At 39.9% G+C, this 17,643-nt stretch overlaps 3 protein-coding genes across 3 annotated transcripts in view; 1 reads left to right on the top strand and 2 right to left on the bottom strand.

Moving 5' to 3' along the window:
• fra10ac1 (FRA10A associated CGG repeat 1) overlaps positions 1–5,292 on the top strand; it is a 30,210-nt gene extending 24,918 nt beyond the window's left edge. The window contains exon 14 of the mRNA XM_048551287.2: positions 2,142–5,292. Within this exon, the coding sequence (XP_048407244.2) occupies positions 2,142–2,184 (43 nt within the window). The 3' untranslated portion in view covers positions 2,185–5,292. The remainder of the gene's footprint in view (positions 1–2,141) is intronic.
• lgi1b (leucine-rich, glioma inactivated 1b) overlaps positions 1–8,446 on the bottom strand; it is a 79,738-nt gene extending 71,292 nt beyond the window's left edge. Inside the window, exon 1 of the mRNA XM_059653136.1 lies at positions 8,247–8,446. The gene's annotated coding sequence lies outside the window, so the exon portion shown is untranslated. The remainder of the gene's footprint in view (positions 1–8,246) is intronic.
• A 5,807-nt stretch (positions 8,447–14,253) lies between these two features.
• Positions 14,254–17,643, bottom strand: part of pde6c (phosphodiesterase 6C, cGMP-specific, cone, alpha prime) — a 45,464-nt gene continuing 42,074 nt past the window's right edge. The window contains exon 22 of the mRNA XM_048550731.2: positions 14,254–17,509. Coding sequence (XP_048406688.1) covers positions 17,427–17,509 — 83 coding nt within the window. The 3' untranslated portion in view covers positions 14,254–17,426. The remainder of the gene's footprint in view (positions 17,510–17,643) is intronic.

Here is a 17,643-nt window from a genome sequence, read left to right as displayed (position 1 = left end):
ATCACCAACCCAAGGAAACCTAACCAGATAAATAGAAAGCAGGACATAACACCAGCGCTTCGTCGGAGGCTCACTGATGATGTTACCTAGTATGGTGACGAAACGTCTGAAAACAAACCTTCCAGCTCAGCGAGCAAACTCACATCCAGATCTACAAAGTAATACTGTCATAAAAAACACAGTGGCTGTAATAATTAAAAAGGATGTGAGCTATGTTACAGGGCAGATTCATTACATCACAAATTGCCCTGTAAAGCAGATGAAAGGATGCTCATGCAAAAACATGCTATTAACTCCTGAGACTTATTGTCCAACCTTTTAGGATTGTGGCCTCAGATTGTGTTTGTTTTTCTTCATTCATTGTGTAGTGCCCTTAATTTTAGTGAATCTGTGCTTCCAAGTAAAGTAGATAATTCTAATGCAATGCTTAACATTGTGCCAAACACAGGTGTCTGAATATTCTTCTAATGCAAAATTTCACCTGTCAGACCATTAGACATAGAAACAGAAGTAGGCCATTCAAGCCAATAGAGTATTCTGTGCCATTCAAGGAGATCATGATAGATCTGATCAGTCCTCAATTCTACCTTGTCTCTTCCCTACCATAATCTTGATTCCCTTAATTTTTAGCGTATAGATTATTTCTAATCAAAAACCGTTTTCCTGAGTGCATTGGTAGATTTTCTTTCAATAATTGCCAACTACTTGAGTGCTGTCCTGCTTTTTATTTGAAGAAAAATGTCAAGGGAATAACTTGCATCCAAGACATCAAAGCTGCTATTTTAGTTGAAAAAGGCTCATGTCACAGCAGAAAGAGCACCCAAAAACCGGTTCGACAAAAATGAGATTCAAGAACAGAGAATAGCAATTTGGAGATGAGCCTTCTGCCAAAAGGAAAAAAAATCAAGGAATTCTGCCTCTGAGGTCTCATCAAAAGGGAGGCTTCATAATAATTTCTTTTTGTAGTCAATGGAGGGAAAAAATAGTCAACATTTTTCTAGACTCCCTTCATGTCAACTGCAGAAATCCATCCATCACTCCCTAAACATATTAATAAAATAAACTGAATGAAAGCCAATGCATTGTATATCCATACTACTAAAGGCTATATTTAATATCCAAACATCACTGGATCTTGAACCTACTATGTTCTCAATTTGCTAAAATGTTATTATGTGCTAATTGGGGCAAATTTGCTGTTTGCATTCAAAATCTCTGCAATTGGGTGTCTCCCCATCCAAATGGTCTGACTGAAGACCAATGAACACTGCTGCCTCTTGATCAAATAGAGCCTCATCTCAATCCCAAACAGCTGTTGGAACCAAGCTGTCTGTTAATAAAATGACAGTCTTGGTGTGAAACAACATGCTTCTCAAGTGGATTAAAATGGCCAAGCCTCCTTTTGATTGCACAGCAATCTTCAATGTCAATCCCTCCTCGCTGGCCCTGTCAGTGTGGAAATGCAAGTTTTGCCTCTTCCTTCCCATATCCACTGGTAGCCCCAAGTCCTGGGCTCTGTTTTGCTTTACAACTTGCTAGTTTCTTCCTCATCTGTGTGCACATGCCGGCTTTATTTTGAACAGTTTAGTACAATTATGGCCCAGGACTTTGGATCCCACTTGAAATCTACGGAAAGACTGTCCAATCTGTGATGTTTTTCTGCCTGAGCAATGGCTACATCTAAGCCACATACCCTGGCTCTCTTCCTCTTGTTCCTCATACCTTTGGACTGATCAATCATGGTCTGCACCCGTTAGAGTCAATATAAATCTGATTCCACTTTTCACTGGGAGTAGCGAGAAATTTTTCTTCATTTAAAGGAACAAGCATTGGGTAGGACTGCAACCAGAAGGAAAGTAGCGGCGAAAGCTGGAAAGGACAGACATGTAGGTGTAGCAAACAAGAGAAATAATTGGAGATGGGGAGGTGACCAAGAGAACAGATGTCAAAAGAGCATGCAAGAGAGTTGGAGATAGTCATTGTAATGGTAGAAAAACAGACTGAAAAAGCAGTTGGAAAGAAATAGTGTGGAGGTGATTGAAGACAGTTACAGAAAGAGGCGGACTTGTTCATGAGCAATGCCACAAAAAGGTTCAGTTGTAAAATGAAAATCTAAAGTAAACTCTGTTGTTCATCTGCAGGGAGGACGAATTTGATGAGTATTTTGAAGACATGTTTCTCTGACCTGTGCTTTGAGGAGGCTATCAAAGGTCGATCACTTAATCCCGGAGAAGAAATAATTGGACAAATTCCAATGTTTCACTTTTAATGTAAATATTTAATGTAAAACAAGTTTGAAAATTATGAATCCAAACACCTTTGAACATAACTACTATGAATGCTTGTTGACTTCAGAAGAATTTTCACAGACTAGTTCCTACCTGCTATATTTAGCAAAATATTGTTGTCATCTTGGGAAATCGCGGACATTTTGAAGTTGTCAATAATACACTTTGGAGCTTTTAAGTTTCAGTCATAAGAATAATCCAATGAACAGAAAGCTTATTTTAATAATTTGGGATCTCATGAAATTTTAAAAGTTAAAATTTGCTTACTGTTGTTTGTCTGGTGTATGTGGGTAAGGGAGTTATTTATCAGTGAAACCTAACACCAAAAACCAAAATTTGTCAGTTAATTGCATAAAGGTGACATTATCATAGATTCCTTAGTCTTTTTACGTGAAGAACCAGTTATATGCCCACAAGAATTTTGTATCTTGGTAATATTTTGAAATTTTAACACTGTCATTTATTCTGTTGTATGTTTCTTGTAACTCAAAAATGTGTTGTAATTTATTCTAATTAGTTGAATATTTCATAGTGTACAGCTAATCTAGTTCTCATCTGTTGCCCATGCAATGAGATTGTGAAACGGTTTTCTGTCTGCACACAAATCTTTTGGCATCTTAGAGGAAATGGCTGATTATCCGATTAGAGAATGACATATTGTGAAAGGCTTTAACAGAATGCAAGCTGGTTGATTAACTTGGCAAATATATGCTAATATAGTTCAAACCTGCAAAAAATGTGAAAAGTACTTGTCAGGGGAAGAAGATCATAGAATATAAAATAGGTCCTGAGCTCTGCTGTTCTTATTATGGAGGAACAGAACAATCAAGGGGCTGGAATTAGATCTTTAAAAGGAAGTTTGAAATTCTGAAACTTACGTAAAGCAATAAAAAAGGTGAAATTATTTGAGATATTGGTTAAACTGCTGTTAGAAAATACACTTGCTCCTCATTATCTGCTGATGCACTCACCATGGATTTGCACACCTGTGATGTCAACCCTACACCCCAGTTTTCCCCTCCCACTGACTTGTCCAGTCTGATTGCACAGTCCTTTGCAGTATGTAGGAGAGTTACACTGGAGTGGTATCCAAGTTTTGTGACATCTGTGTGAAACCTGTGTTCCTGTCCCCTGAGATTAACAAGAATCTGTTGTCTTGCACACAGCATAGATACCTGACTAGCAACGGAGTGTTGGTGCTATAATAAAACTACAAGAAATGATGATATCAAACAGGACTTTATTTTTACGAGACACTTTGTTTCCAATGAAAAGCTCTGCATTCATTAAAACAAAAGGGAATGAATAAAACTCGTTCAGTTTATGTAAGGTGACGGAACGTTTGGTAAATCAGCAGCAAGGAGGCAAAAATTTGATGTAGAACAAGCTTCTCCACTGGACAGTCAGAGTCAAAATGTGGTGCAATGCAGCGTCCTGTGTGATCTCCCAATCCATTTTTTAAAAATATGGTTAACTGTGAGTAGAGGATTTTGTAAGGATCAGCACCTCCACTGGGAGGATATCTCTGTTTCTCCATTTGCTGTTGATGGCCTCAATAGTGACTGATAATGGCGACTGAGAATAAGGAGCTGCTTTCTAGCAAGTGCATGAGAAGTGGACTTCCAGCAGTAGCAATAAGAGTGAGAGGTGTACCACCAAGGGAGAACAGGCTGCTTCCTGAGTATGGGGACTTTATGACAGAGTCGTCCATGAGAAGCATTTGTTGCATAAGCAGCACTTTCTGGGGTGGCTAGAGTGCTAGAACAGGGTGGGTATACCGTCTTAGAGCCATAGAAGTTATGAGCAGAAGTAGACCAATCCAGTCCATAAAGCCTGCTTCACCATTCAACATATGATCATGGCTGATGCTTGATCTCAACACCATACTGCTGCTTTCTCCCTATATCTTTGATGCTTTTAGCCTCTGAAAATCCATTTCCAAATATATTCAGTGACTTGGTCCCACAGGACTAATGATAGAGAACTCCAAAGCTACACTACCCTCTGAGTGAAGAACTCTTTCCTCATCTCAGTTTGAAATGGCTTCCTGTGTATCCTGAGACAATTATACCTTTTCCTGGATCCAAGACCAGTATGGAATGCATCCAGCCTATTAGAATTTTATATGGTTCAATAGGATTCCCTTTCTTCTAATCTCCCAGAATACTTGCTAGGTGACCCAGTCTCTACCCTTCATGTGACAATCTTCTGATCTCCGGAATCTCCCTATTTTCCTGATTTCATCTTTGAATAATAACACCACTCCACCTCCTTTCCCATTTTGTTTGTCCTTCATATAAATTTAATGTCTCTGGATGTTCGTAGTCACCCTGCTTCCATAGTCTCTGCCATCACAATCATATTGTACCTGTTTACAATTATTTGTGCTGATAATTTTTCATCCTTTTGAATGTTTTTTTACACTTGTGTGGAAAGCACTTCTGCACTTGTGTTTTTAACATTTTTATACGTGTTTTGTGCTGATGCCCCAATTACTGCTAGCTCCTGTTTCCTGTGCCTTCCACTTTTGTTTTCTACTCTTCCATCTTTCATTTCCATCTTTATTTCCCTTATACTTATCTCCCCGCTCAGGTTCCCACTCACCAGCCACTATAATGTAAAGCCACCCACACAGTACTAGCAAACGCCCCTGCGAAGGACAAATTTGCTGGGGTGCAACCCGTCCAGCATATACAGATCCCATCTTCTTTAGGAGTGATCCTAATGCTTCAGGAATTTAAATCTGTCCCTTCTTCATAATCACAGCCATACTGAACTGTTCTTAAATAGTTTTAGTCAGAAAAACTCCCAGAACTGTGAGAGTGAGTGTGCGATTGTAATGGTGAATGGATGTTTGGTAACAGCATTGGGGTTTGTGACCCATGGATTGAGAAGCCCTAGTATATCTACTATGAAGGGGCCTTCGGTTTTTAGCTTGTATCAGAGATAATGGGAACTGCAGATGCTGGAGGATCTAAGATAACAAAGTGTGGAGCTGAATGAACACAGCAGGCCAAGCAGCATCTCAGGAGCACAAAAGCTGACCAATGAAGGTCTAGGCCTGAAACGTCAGCTTTTGTGCTCCCAAGATGCTGCTTGGCCTGCTGTGTTCATCCAGCTCTACACTTTGTTACCTCTCTTCTATCTTTAGCTGTCCCTTTCTCCACTTAATGCAATTTTATCCTCGGAACCAAGATCCTTTCTCATGGCTGATCTCATCCCTGATAGCTACTCCACTTCCGTTCTGTTTTCCTTCCTCTCTTTCCAAAGGGGCAGCACAGTGGTTCAGTGATTGTGACTTTTGCCTCACAGTGCCAGGGACCCAGGTTCAATTCTGCCCTCAGGCGACTGTCTTTGTGGAGTTTGCACATTCCCCCAGTGTCTGCGTGGGTTTCCTTTGGGTGCTCCGGTTTCCTCCCACAGTCCAAAGATGTGCAGGCTAGGTAGATTGGCCATGCTAAATTGCCCGTAGTGTTCAGGGATGTGTAGATTAGGTGGGTTATAGCAGGTTGGGTCTGGGTGGGATGCTCTGAGGTGCGGTGTGGACTGGTTGGACCAAACGGCCTGTTTCCACACTGTAGGAATTCTATGATTCTCTGCATATTCGTGTCCCAGGCATGATCACTTTGCAGCCATATGTTAACAATGGCAATCATGCCATATCAGACTCATTTATTTCCATTTGTGCTATCAATTCCTCCACCTTGTTTCAAGTTTTACAAGGATTCAAATAAAGAGTATTTAATGTGGACCTTTTACCATTTTCCCTTCCGACCTTATGTGCTAATGCAGTCTTATATTTGTATGCTTTGTCCCTTTGCAACATGTTTTGGTTATCATAACCTACAATATAGGTAAGCTTCTTCCTGCTCTTTGACTTGCCAAATCTGCCTCTGCACACTTGAACCCCCTCCCTGCTATTTAACTTACACCCTGTCTACAGCCCTAATTATACAATTCGCTAGTACATTTGTAGATCCGTAGGCCCTTCAGCCCATTGTGTCAGAAATACACACTTAAATATTCTAATCGCATTTTTCCAGCACTTGTTTTTTCTTTATTCATTCATTCGCAGGATTCACTTGTATTCTTTGGCATTGTACGTCTAAATACTTCTTAAATGCTATGAGGGTTTCTGCCTGTACCAAGCTGAATAGAAGAGAGTTCCCGATTCCTTCCATCACCCTCTGGGTGGACAAAAAGGCTTTCCTTGCATCCTCTCTAAATATTCTGCCCCCTTACCTTAAATCTATGCCCTGATCCCTCCAAGTAGAGAAGTTGCTTCATGTACCTCCTGTGCGTGTAATCTTTATGTCTAACTCTGTCTAAGCACCCTAAGCTGTGTATGTCCTTGCTTACTATGATATGCCTGTACCGCTCACAAACAAGCTTTTCATTGTACTTACATAGCCACAATAAACCAAATCAAAGTTTATTCTCGTTTACCCTGTCAATGCCCCGATAACTTTATATGTCTCCGTCATGACCCTTCTCGATCCCTGCTGTAAGAAAAACAACCTCAGTCTATCCATTCTCTCTCTAGCCCATGCAACATCCTGGTAATTCTCCTCTGCATCCCTCCTGTAATGTGGATTCCAGAACTACCCACAATACTTTCTATCTAAGCAATGTTTTGTACATTTTCTGAATAACCCTCCTGCTCATAAACTCGACTTCTTGACCAAGAGAGGCAAGTACACCTTATGCCTTCTTAACCACATTATCCACCTTACTTGCTACCATAAGGCACCAGTGTATGTGCACACCAAGGTCCTTGTTATTCTCAGTGCTCATGTATTTCCCTTGTCTTGTTCGTTCTGTCCAAGTGCATCACCTCACATTTATCTGGATTCAATTTCATCATCATCTCACATCTATCTGGATTCAATTCCGTGGTGAAAACCATCTGAACAGCACAAATCCTTTCTTCAGCACTGATGCCAGTGTTCCATGAATCAAAACCGAGTCCCACACCAATCTTTGAATCACACATTGATCTCGTCTGCTTCTTTAAAATTTCTTATTTAAATATTAGTCTATGTTTGACATTTTCACACAGTGTACGGAATGAGCTGCCAGTGAAAGTGGTGGGTGTTGGTACAATTACATTCAAAAGACCTATAGATGGGTACGTGAATAGGAAGGGTTTAGAGGGATATTGGCCAAAGGCTGGGAAATGGAGTGAGATTTAGGATGTCTGGTTGGCATATATGAGTTGGTCCAATGGGTCTGTTTCCATGCTGTACATCTCTATGACTGTCAGTATGTTGTCCTCTGTAATTTTTTACTGCCAAGTGAATAGTTAATTACAGTATGTAATTTTGGTCGTTACCTATGTGTACACTAAATATTTAATCATCTTTTTGTACCACAACTTCTGTTAAAATGCATGTGGATTAACATTTTGCTGTAAGAGTTCTGATCTACTTAGCACAGAAAGGTAAAGCTAATTCATTTGGTCCTTCTTAATATGTAATCCTGTTATAGAAGATTCAGCATAAAAGCACATCATGCTATGATACAATACAGACATGCTTCTATAGTTATAACAATTCTCTGGAATTCCTTAGCGTGTGGATTAGTGTTCACCAATGTAGGTCGAGCAGACTTGTCACCAGACATATTTTCAAAACAATTACTTGAAGTTTATTCCTCTGTCAATGTCAAGACTGACCAATTGTGTAATTAAAGGACAATAATTTGATGAACTAGTTTCCATAATAGGATTTGCCCCATAAATCTATCTAGAAAATTGATGTCAGGAGGAACACATTTATTACTAAAATGTAAATGGTAGCAGTCTTAAATTACTCAGTAAATAAGACATATTCCTGAAGGATAAGTTATATTGGAGTAATAAAACCTCACCCCATTTTTCATGAAAATACATTGACTCATTAACCAGGCTTTATACATGTATGTCTAATGTATTATAATCCTTAAACTGTGAACACTTACCTTCTACAAAGACTTATTCTTGGCATATTTCCTTTTGCACTTCTGAGCAGCTGTTTTTTGATGAGCATGTTCTCAAACATAGTTGATTTTTTAAAAAATTATTGCATGTTTTAGACCGTGACCATGAGCTTAATAAAGAAAATTAGTCCTAATTTTTAACCAAACTCAAATACTGCTTCAGTGGGTGTCAAACACCACTAAAATGTAATGGTTATGAGTAACGGCATTGCAAAGAATGTCAGAATCAATGGTCACAGATTAGATGCTTGAATGCTTTTTTTTGCTGTTCAAATGCTAATTGCGATCTCTGAAAAATGTGCTGTGTCCCATATAATAATTATGCCTGGGTTATTTCTGTCCTTCCTAACAATAACTCTGGTCAGGTTGAGTAATTATCTCTGATAGCAGTATTGTGTACTTCAGTTTGTTCAGACTTAATTGGAAAGAGTGTGCCAGTAAAACTTCCCACAAAATTTATAAAATCCTAAGTGGCCTGAAAGATGACCAATTTGCCTGTCTGACTGCTGTTCAAGACAAAAGCAATTCACATTAGCAATTTTCATCACTAACAGAACATAATTGTATTTATTGTTCCATATAACTTTAACAAAAATCAGAGAAAAGAAATGATTTTTAAACTACTATTCAACTTAAACTCTACCTCTCAAAAATTCCACTCTCACTAAGCCATGATCAAGACCAAAAAAATGACAAATGGCTTCACACAAACACAATGAATGAGAAAAGAAAATAGATAGGTAAACAAAATTCCAATGATTACAAGTCCACTGTTACAAGCGTAGGTTAAATTGTCTGCAAGTGTTTTTTGATTTTTTTTTAGCATTGGTGACATGCTGTTGTCAGTAGATTGATGGTCTTGTCCTGCATCTTTGTTTTTTTTTAGCTAAGTTGGTTTTTCTGTCTTTTTCTCCACACAGAGGGACAGAGAGTGCACTCTTTCTGTTTGGTGGTTCTGAGTGTTATTTACTCTCTGCTGCTCCAGCACTTACAACTTCTAATACTTTGCAGCTTAAACTATCTGAGAGCCATTGCAGGCAGAATTTCCTTAATTCAAAAGACTGTGCTACCGAGTCTCAAACTCTCCAAATCTGCTTCAAAATGCAAAGTTGTATTGCAGAGCTCAAAAATATAGAGCACTTGATTTTTAAATTGCAAAGCTCCTGGTGTTGCATTTATATAGCAGGCTAATATCTATTTCAGTTTATATTCCCAAAAAGTAAAATGTGATCTTTTGCACACCTCCATCCTTATAAAGATAAAATATATTTAAGTGCATTTTATCAGGAGCTAAATATAAGATGTACAAACAACACAGGAAAGTTATATTCAATTGCCATTACTCATTCCTGACACACAATTTAAACAATCTGTTGTAATATACTTCCCAATTTCTTAACTGGTTCAGCACAACCACATCCTTGATAATGGGTCTGCTGTTAGATTTTCTTTTCCAGCAATGTGAACAATTTTAGCTTTGAATGGTTGAATCAATAAGAGCTGAACAATTGTATTCAATTCTTAAATTTCTCCACAAAATCCAGTAGATTATGGTCAGTATATGTTAGCATTTCTTCATAACCATGACAAATATAGACTTCAAAATGTTGAAGAGTCAGTAGTAAATCTAAAGTTACATTTTCAACTGTAAACTATTACTTCTATTGTTGATTTAATTTCTTAGACAAGTACTTCAACAAAATAACCTGTTGTTGAGATGGAACATACAATATACAAGTCTGCTATTGTCACTTTTGTACCAGCAAATGTATTTTTTTCAAACAGAAGACATCTTTGAGGGGAAGAAAGCAATTTTTTTTTCCGATCTTGCATTAAATAGGCATGGATTTCATGCATAATTTATCAATGCGAATATGCCCTTGAAGCTAACTAATTTCAGCCCTTTACATGAGGTTAGGTGGATACTTTGGGTAAGCAGGAGATTTAAAGACTAAATCTAAGTCATTTTTAAAGCTTAGTTAATTTCCCAATCCATTTCAAAGCAATCTGCTTATGCCAACCCAAGGATGTGTCTCAATGAGTTTGCTATATCCTACTCCACTGAGCAGCGGTCCCAAAGTGTCATAAAATTAGAGAAATAGAGTCAGCACTATGTTAGTCTGACAGATCTGTACTTCATTATCATTACTTCGGAATGAAATTGGCCATCGCTCATTGTTAGATTTTCCCGATTTTGCTTTGTCAATGTGAGCCGTGATTTGATACTCCTATTAAAATTAGGCTTGTACTTAATCTCCGTGTGGATGTAACAAGCCTTCAGAAGGCTGCAACCAGTTCTATAATCTAAAGTTAATGCCCTGATATGCAACTAAATTCCCACACGGAATCAGATTTGTGAGTTAAATTGCTGCTAATCACAACATATGGTTAGAAGTATCTCAAAATTAGTTGCCCACTCTTAATTGCCTCCAAACAGCAACATATACGGTTCTGGATGACTTCGAAATATTAATGTGAACATTAATCCCTCCAGCTTTGCATCAATAAAGCACCTTTGAAAGAGAAAAATGTCTAAGATTTAAGGGAAAACGTACCCATTTTGGGAAGGGTCATAGGTGAATAAGGAGGCTCTTTCAGTAAAAAAATTGGACAGATTGAAGAACAGAATGCCGGGGAATAACTAAGAAATGCTATCATTAGTGTTGCAGTAAGGATGAGGGGTGAGATTGAGGGTGCATAAAAGAACAGATTCGGAGAATCAGGAAATTTGGGGTGTTGGATAGTAACAGAAATGGACTGCGATGAACTCAGCATTTAAATACACAGAAATTTTAATTTTATGGCCTCTAAGTTGATAAGTTAGCGAGCACAGTGGTGAAGGGAGTTTGCTATGGGAGAGGATACAGGCAGAAGAATTTGGACAAATTGGAAATTATGGAAGGTGGAAGGACATCCAGTTAACCATTGCATTTGTTCAGTCCAGAGCTGATGGATTCAGTGATAACAAAGTGTGGGGCTGGATGAACACAGCAGGCCAAGCAGTATCTTAGGAGCACAAAAGCTGACTTTTCGGGCCTAGACCCTTCATCAGAAAAGGGGGAAGGGGAGAGGATTCTGAAATAAATAGGGAGAGAGGGGGAAGCGGACCGAAGATGGATAGAGGAGGAGTAAGGGTCGGGAGATGGGGAGGGGATAGGTCAGTCCGGGGAGGACGAACAGGTCAAGGGGGTGGGATGAGGTTAGGAGGTAGGAAATGGAGAGGCGGCTTGAGGTGGGAGGAGGGGATAGGAAGGGCATAGAGAGAGGAAGAACAGATTAAGGAGGCGGGGATGAGCTGGGCTGGTTTTGGGATGCGGTGGGGGGAGGGGAGATTTTGAAGCTGGTGAAATCCACGTTGATACTGTTGGGCTGCAGGGTTCCCAAGCGGAATATGAGTTGCTGTTCCTGCAACCTACATGAGGCATCATTATGGCACACTGCAGGAGGCCCCGATTGGACATGTCATCTAAGGAATGGGAGGGGGAGTTGAAATGGTTTGCGACTGGGAGGTGCAGTTGTTTATTGCGAACCGAGCATAGGCATCCTGCAAAGCGATCCCCAAGCCTCCGCTTGGTTTCCCCAATGTAGAGGAAGCCACACCGGTACAGCGGATGCAGTATACCACATTGGCGGATGTGCAGGTGAACATCTGCTTGATGTGGAAAGTCATCTTGTGGCCTGGGATGGCGATTGAGGGAGGTGGTGTGGAGGCAAGTGTAGCACTTCCTGTGGTTGCAGAGGAAAGTGCCGGGTGTGGTGGAGTTGGAGGGGAGAGTGGAGCGGACAAGGGAGTTGCGGACAGAGTGGTCTCTCTGGAAGGCAGACAAGGGTGGGGTTGGAAAAATGTCTTTAGTGGTAGGGTTGGATTGTAGATGGAGGAAGTGTCGGAGGATGATGCATTGTATCCGGAGTTTGGTGGGGTGGTATGTGTGGACTGGGAGGATTCTCTTTTGGCGGTTATTGCGGGGGCAGGGTATGAGGGATGAGGTGCGGGTAGTGCAGGAGACATGGTCGAGGGCGTTCTCGATCACTGCGGGGGGTAAGTTGCGGTCCTTGAAGAATGAGGACATCTGGGATGTACGGGAGTGGAGTGCCTCATCCTGGGCGCAGAAGCAGCGGAGGCGAAAAAATTGGGAATAGGGGATGGAATTTTTGCAGGAAGGTGGGTGGGAGGAGCTGTATTCTGGGAATCTGTGGGAGTTGGTGGGCTTGAAATGGACATCGGTTTCTAGGTGGTTGCCTGAGATGGAGACAGAGGTGTTCAGGAAGGTGAGGGATGTGTTGGAGATGGCCCAGGTGAACTGGAGGTTGGGGTGGAATGTGTTGGTGAAGTGGATGAACTGTTCAAGCTCCTCTTGGGACCACGAGGCGGCTCCGATACAGCTCATCCCTGCCTCCCTAACCTGTTCTTCCTCTCACCCATCCCTTCCTCCCACCTCAAGCCGCACCTCCATTTCCTACCTACTAACCTCATCCCGCCTCCTTGACTTGTCCGTTCTCCCTGGACTGACCTATCCCCTCCCCACCTCCCCACCCATACTCTCCTCTCCACCTATCTTCTCCTCTATCCATCTTTGGTCCGCCTCCCCCTCTCTCCCTATTTATTCCAGAACCCTCTCCCCATCCTCCTCTCTAGGCCCGAAATGTCAGCTTTTGTGCTCCTGAGATGCTGCTTGGCCTGCTGTGTTCATCCAGCTTCACACTTTATTATCTTGGATTCTCCAGCATCTGCAGTTTCCATTATCTGTGATGTATTCAGTGACAAATTGGTCAAGCTTTGGATAGGAATGATCAGTATTATAGTTCAAAAAACAGAGATTGTGACTGAAAGAATGTGTGACTGGAAACTCAGCTGAGTCAAAGAAAAACATAGAAGTTTAAATAGTCTGGACACTAGTGGGGAGGGGAATGCAAGGTTTATAATGGGCCAAGCACATGGGTTTAGTATTGGCTGAACGAAATTGTTGTTTGTCCAAGACTATATTAGAGGAGTAGTCTGACAGCCTAAAGCCAGTGGGGGAGTTGAAAGGCCATGCATAAGTAGATCTAAACAACATCAATATGTATGGGTGATCGCCTCATCTTGACAAATATTATAATCAAGATGCAGATATGGAGGAAGGGAGCTAAGAATGGATCCTTAGGAATTTCCCTCGATGATGGTGCAGGGTTGGAAAGAAAGAAAAAGATAATGTTCTAATGTGTTTGGATATTTGAGAGTGACTCCACACAATTACATTTCAACCAAGATAGACAACTGGCAGTGAGCAAGGTCTAGATTCCTAGAAAGGAGGGTGGTGCTAAGTTAAAGCTGACATCTTCCGTGCATATTATATACATAAATGTCTCTGGCACCAATTTGGCTGTTTTTGTAAGAGTGTACAGATACACCTATTTTATATTGTCTCAATATAATGGACACCATTTCTGCATAACCATGATGACCAGGATTTTCATCAACCAAGGGAGGTAGTAGAGGCATAGCATAGCATGTGGATGATTTTTTTGATGTCACCTCCTAAAAGGTTCCCTCAATCAGCCTGGGGTTCACAACACTCATGAGGTACTTGAACTACAACCCATTAAAAAGCTCACCTGGCCTCAATCCATGAAAATTGCAGAGCAGTAGAATATGTCAATCGCCACAATGGCAGCAGCCGAGTCACAAGTTTGTGACCCAAATGGGCTTACACCCTTAAAATGCCCTAGTGGAAATCAGGAAGCCCTAGGAGTGGGATGAGAAATCCTGGATTGAGAACACACCCACCATTTTCAACGCCTCATGTGCCATTCCTACAAAAACCCAGACCAATTGAAGCCATGTGTGAAGAGGTGATCTGCAGTGTGCTTTGGAGAAATTCAGCCTGCCAATATCAGGATGTGACCCTCTTAGTACAAGGGTACCAAGGGATGGGCAATAAACGCTGGTCAGCCGCTGACAACTACGTGCCATGAGAGAATAAAAAAAACAATTTGCACAACATGCAAGTCAGGTTCCAAAGATGATCATTTAATAAATATCTTCAATATGAGCAATGTGTGCACAATACAACTTTGTAAGTAGAATGCAAATGCTGTGTAATAATTAATATTGGTAACATCTTAGGGCTACACTTTACAGATATATCCTTATCTCAGATAATGCAAATATGCCTATATAGTCACAAAATTGGCAATGCATCTTCTCCTGAATATAAGATCTCCTTTTACATCATTTACTCTACGTAAAAGTACGTTATTTGTTCAACAGGTCAGCTTTTGAACATATGCACAATAAATGTCAATTTTCAATGATATATGTTTCCTTAAAGAGAAGAGAAATGCATCTAATTGTGTAGTAAAATATGCAGAGTCACTTTGATCAAGATATTTGGAAGCCATAACTGCTGATGATACATGGCCCTCAACGTAGAAAACTGGCATAATTAGAGAAAAGTGCTGGCCAGTTTAGATTTGGGAGACAATACCCAATACATTTATTGTGATTTATTTGAAACACAAAGGATTATGATATAAATGTTCAGAAAATGTTGACAGGTGACAGAGTTCAAAATATTTGCTTTGCGATTTTTAAACTTTGTTGTGGATTGTTCTACTATTTCCAGCACCAATTTTATTTAGGAGCACAACTAAATCTCCTTCCCTAAAGCTTGTGCCACCATTCAGTCAGACTTCCCCATATAATCACACTTTGATCTATTTTCCTTAACATTATTAGCTAACACAAATCTCAGTTGTGAAAAGTTTAATTCTACCAGCCTCAGCAGGCTTTTCATAGAGAATATCCAGGTTTTCACTTTGCTTTGTTTGAAGTGTTTCCTGATTTCATTTATAACTGGCTTAGCACTGATCTGGTCCTGTGTTCTGGATTCCACCACTAAGTTTGTGCAACATGTCCTTATAATTTAACCCTTTAAGCTCAGATGGTATTCTGCTGTTCTTGCACTGTACTCACTCCAGGCCTAAGATGTGGTGCCCAAAATTGAACAGTACTCTAGACCAGGTCTGACTAAAGTTCTGCTGAACTAAACCAAAGTTTAATTCCCTTTGTTTTCCAACTTTCCAAAGAAGACAAACATTTCATTGGTAGTATGTAGGTACAACATATCCAATGATTTTTACAGATTGAGTCATGTTTACTCCTCAACAGTCTTTCACCATGGAGATGATGTTCCAATTTGCTTTTGCTGAAGAGTATTTTCAGGCTTCCCCACTCTGACATTGTTTTACCACTACTCAAGTTTGATATTACCCCTTCGTTCTGTTCAGCTCTCATCTACTTACTGTCTCTCTTAAAGTAGTTCATCAGCAAACATGAATATGCAAGATCACCGGGGAACACTACTTACCTGCCAAACAAGATGCATTCTTTTCATCTCCGATCCCTGCCCTCTTTCTCCAGTTCACCAACTCAGGGCAAAATTACCTCCAATTGCTGAGTTTTATTTTTGCAAAAAGCCTTTATATAGAACTTTATCAAATAACTTATGCCAATCTGCATAAACAATATCAAAGTCCATTTCCTTTCTGTCATATTACAGATGTCTTAAAAATTGATCCAATTAAATGTGACTTACTCCTCACCTACTCACTCATTCCAATGCAGATTAGCTCATTCTCACCTTTTTTCTACTGATTATAGTTTCCAGTAACTTTACCAAATTAACACTGACTCAGCAGGTCTGTAGTTTCATGGTTCCTCCCTCATCTTTTTAAAAATAAAATGACATTTGTAATTCTCCAATCCAAAAGCAAAATTGTCAAATCTAGAGAGTTTTAGAAATTATGTCTAATGCATTTGTAATATCTACAACCATTTATTTTAGTACCCTGAATAAGGCTATCAGATCTCAGAGGTTTGTCTCTTTTAAATTGCTCAATTACCATTTCTAAAAATTTATATTGAATGCAATAAGTTCCCCTTTATTTATTCTTAGGTCTTTTTGTGCATTTTGTCATGAACATTGAGCATTCTGTGTTCAAGCATAGAAATACCAAGCCAATGTGCAACACAAAACTTTTCAATTCAACTATAATTTTATTCTGCTTCAAGGTGACACTTCCTATTTAACTATCCATAACAGCCAATTTTTCATAAAATTTAATGTGTGCCTTTTCTTAAATAAAGAGGAGTATAAAATCATGAGGGGCATGGATAGGGTGAAAAGTCAAGGTCTTTTCCCCAGGGTAGAGGAGTCCAAAATTACAGGGTATAGGTTTAAGGTGAGCGGGGAAAGATTTAAAAGGATCCTAAAAGGCAACATTTTCATGCAGAAAGTGGTATGTGTATGGAATAAACTGCCAGGGGAAGTGGTGGAAGCTGGTACTATTGCAGCATTTAAAAGGCATCTGCGTGGCTATATGAATAGGCAGGATTTAGAGCATATGGGCCAAATGCTGGCAAATGGGACTAGATTTATGTAGGATATCTGGTCGGCATGGACGAATTGGACCACAGGGTCTGTTTCTGTGCTGTACATCTCCCTGACTATAAAGGATAAACTTGGAAACTCATTGCATTGATTTTATAATGCAACTGGTGGAGTATTGGTTTATCTGCAGACTGTTCATGAGCTTGTTAAGGGACGGCAGCATTTTCATAATTTTACTAGTAGTCTGAAGGTCTTGACTAATGCAATAGAGCTTGAGTTCAATCCCAGCATTGTGGCTGGGCTTGGGGTGGGGATTTAAATGTACTTAATTAATAATTCAACCAAAGTACAGTGGTGGTTCCATTCATAATGATCATGAAGATACTGGACTTTTATTTTAAAAAGCCATCATTCATTCATGAGACAAAATCTGCTCGCCACTCCTAGCCTGGACCACACAATTCCAGTTGTGTAGAGATGTGGTTAACTCTTAACTGCCCTCTGAAATGGCAATAATAAACCATAGATGTGTACAAACTTGTATGGGAAACAAACACTCTGGGTGTTATCTATAGTGCACTGACTGCAGGTGCTCATGAGGTGGTTCACCACCAGCTTCTAAAGGGCATTTAGGGATGGGCAATAAATACTAGCCTTGCCAGTGGTGTACACCCAAGAACAAAATTATTTTAAAATGATTGTTTAGACATTTGGTGAACATTAATCCAATGAATCTTTTGGTGAATCATTGTTAACAGTTTATAATATGCCCGAATCCATTCACAAAGTTTTAAAACATTTCACATGTTCTGGATTTTCCAGCACGTTTGCCTTCCTTCCCTTCATCTCCAGCTTCAACATCTCCATTTGCTGCTGCAGAAAGAGAAAATGAGAGAGAAAGATCTCAGTTCCATTTGTAATCATTTGATAAATAAACTCATTCTAAAATCATTTTAAGTGCCAACTTCTCCTTCTGCAATATGACTGAAATATAAAGTATGTTATTT

Source organism: Stegostoma tigrinum, chromosome 20 (assembly GCF_030684315.1).
Source record: "Stegostoma tigrinum isolate sSteTig4 chromosome 20, sSteTig4.hap1, whole genome shotgun sequence".
In the NCBI taxonomy this organism is placed as follows: Eukaryota; Metazoa; Chordata; class Chondrichthyes; order Orectolobiformes; family Stegostomatidae; genus Stegostoma; species Stegostoma tigrinum.
This window is presented reverse-complemented; position numbering and strand designations above follow the sequence as displayed.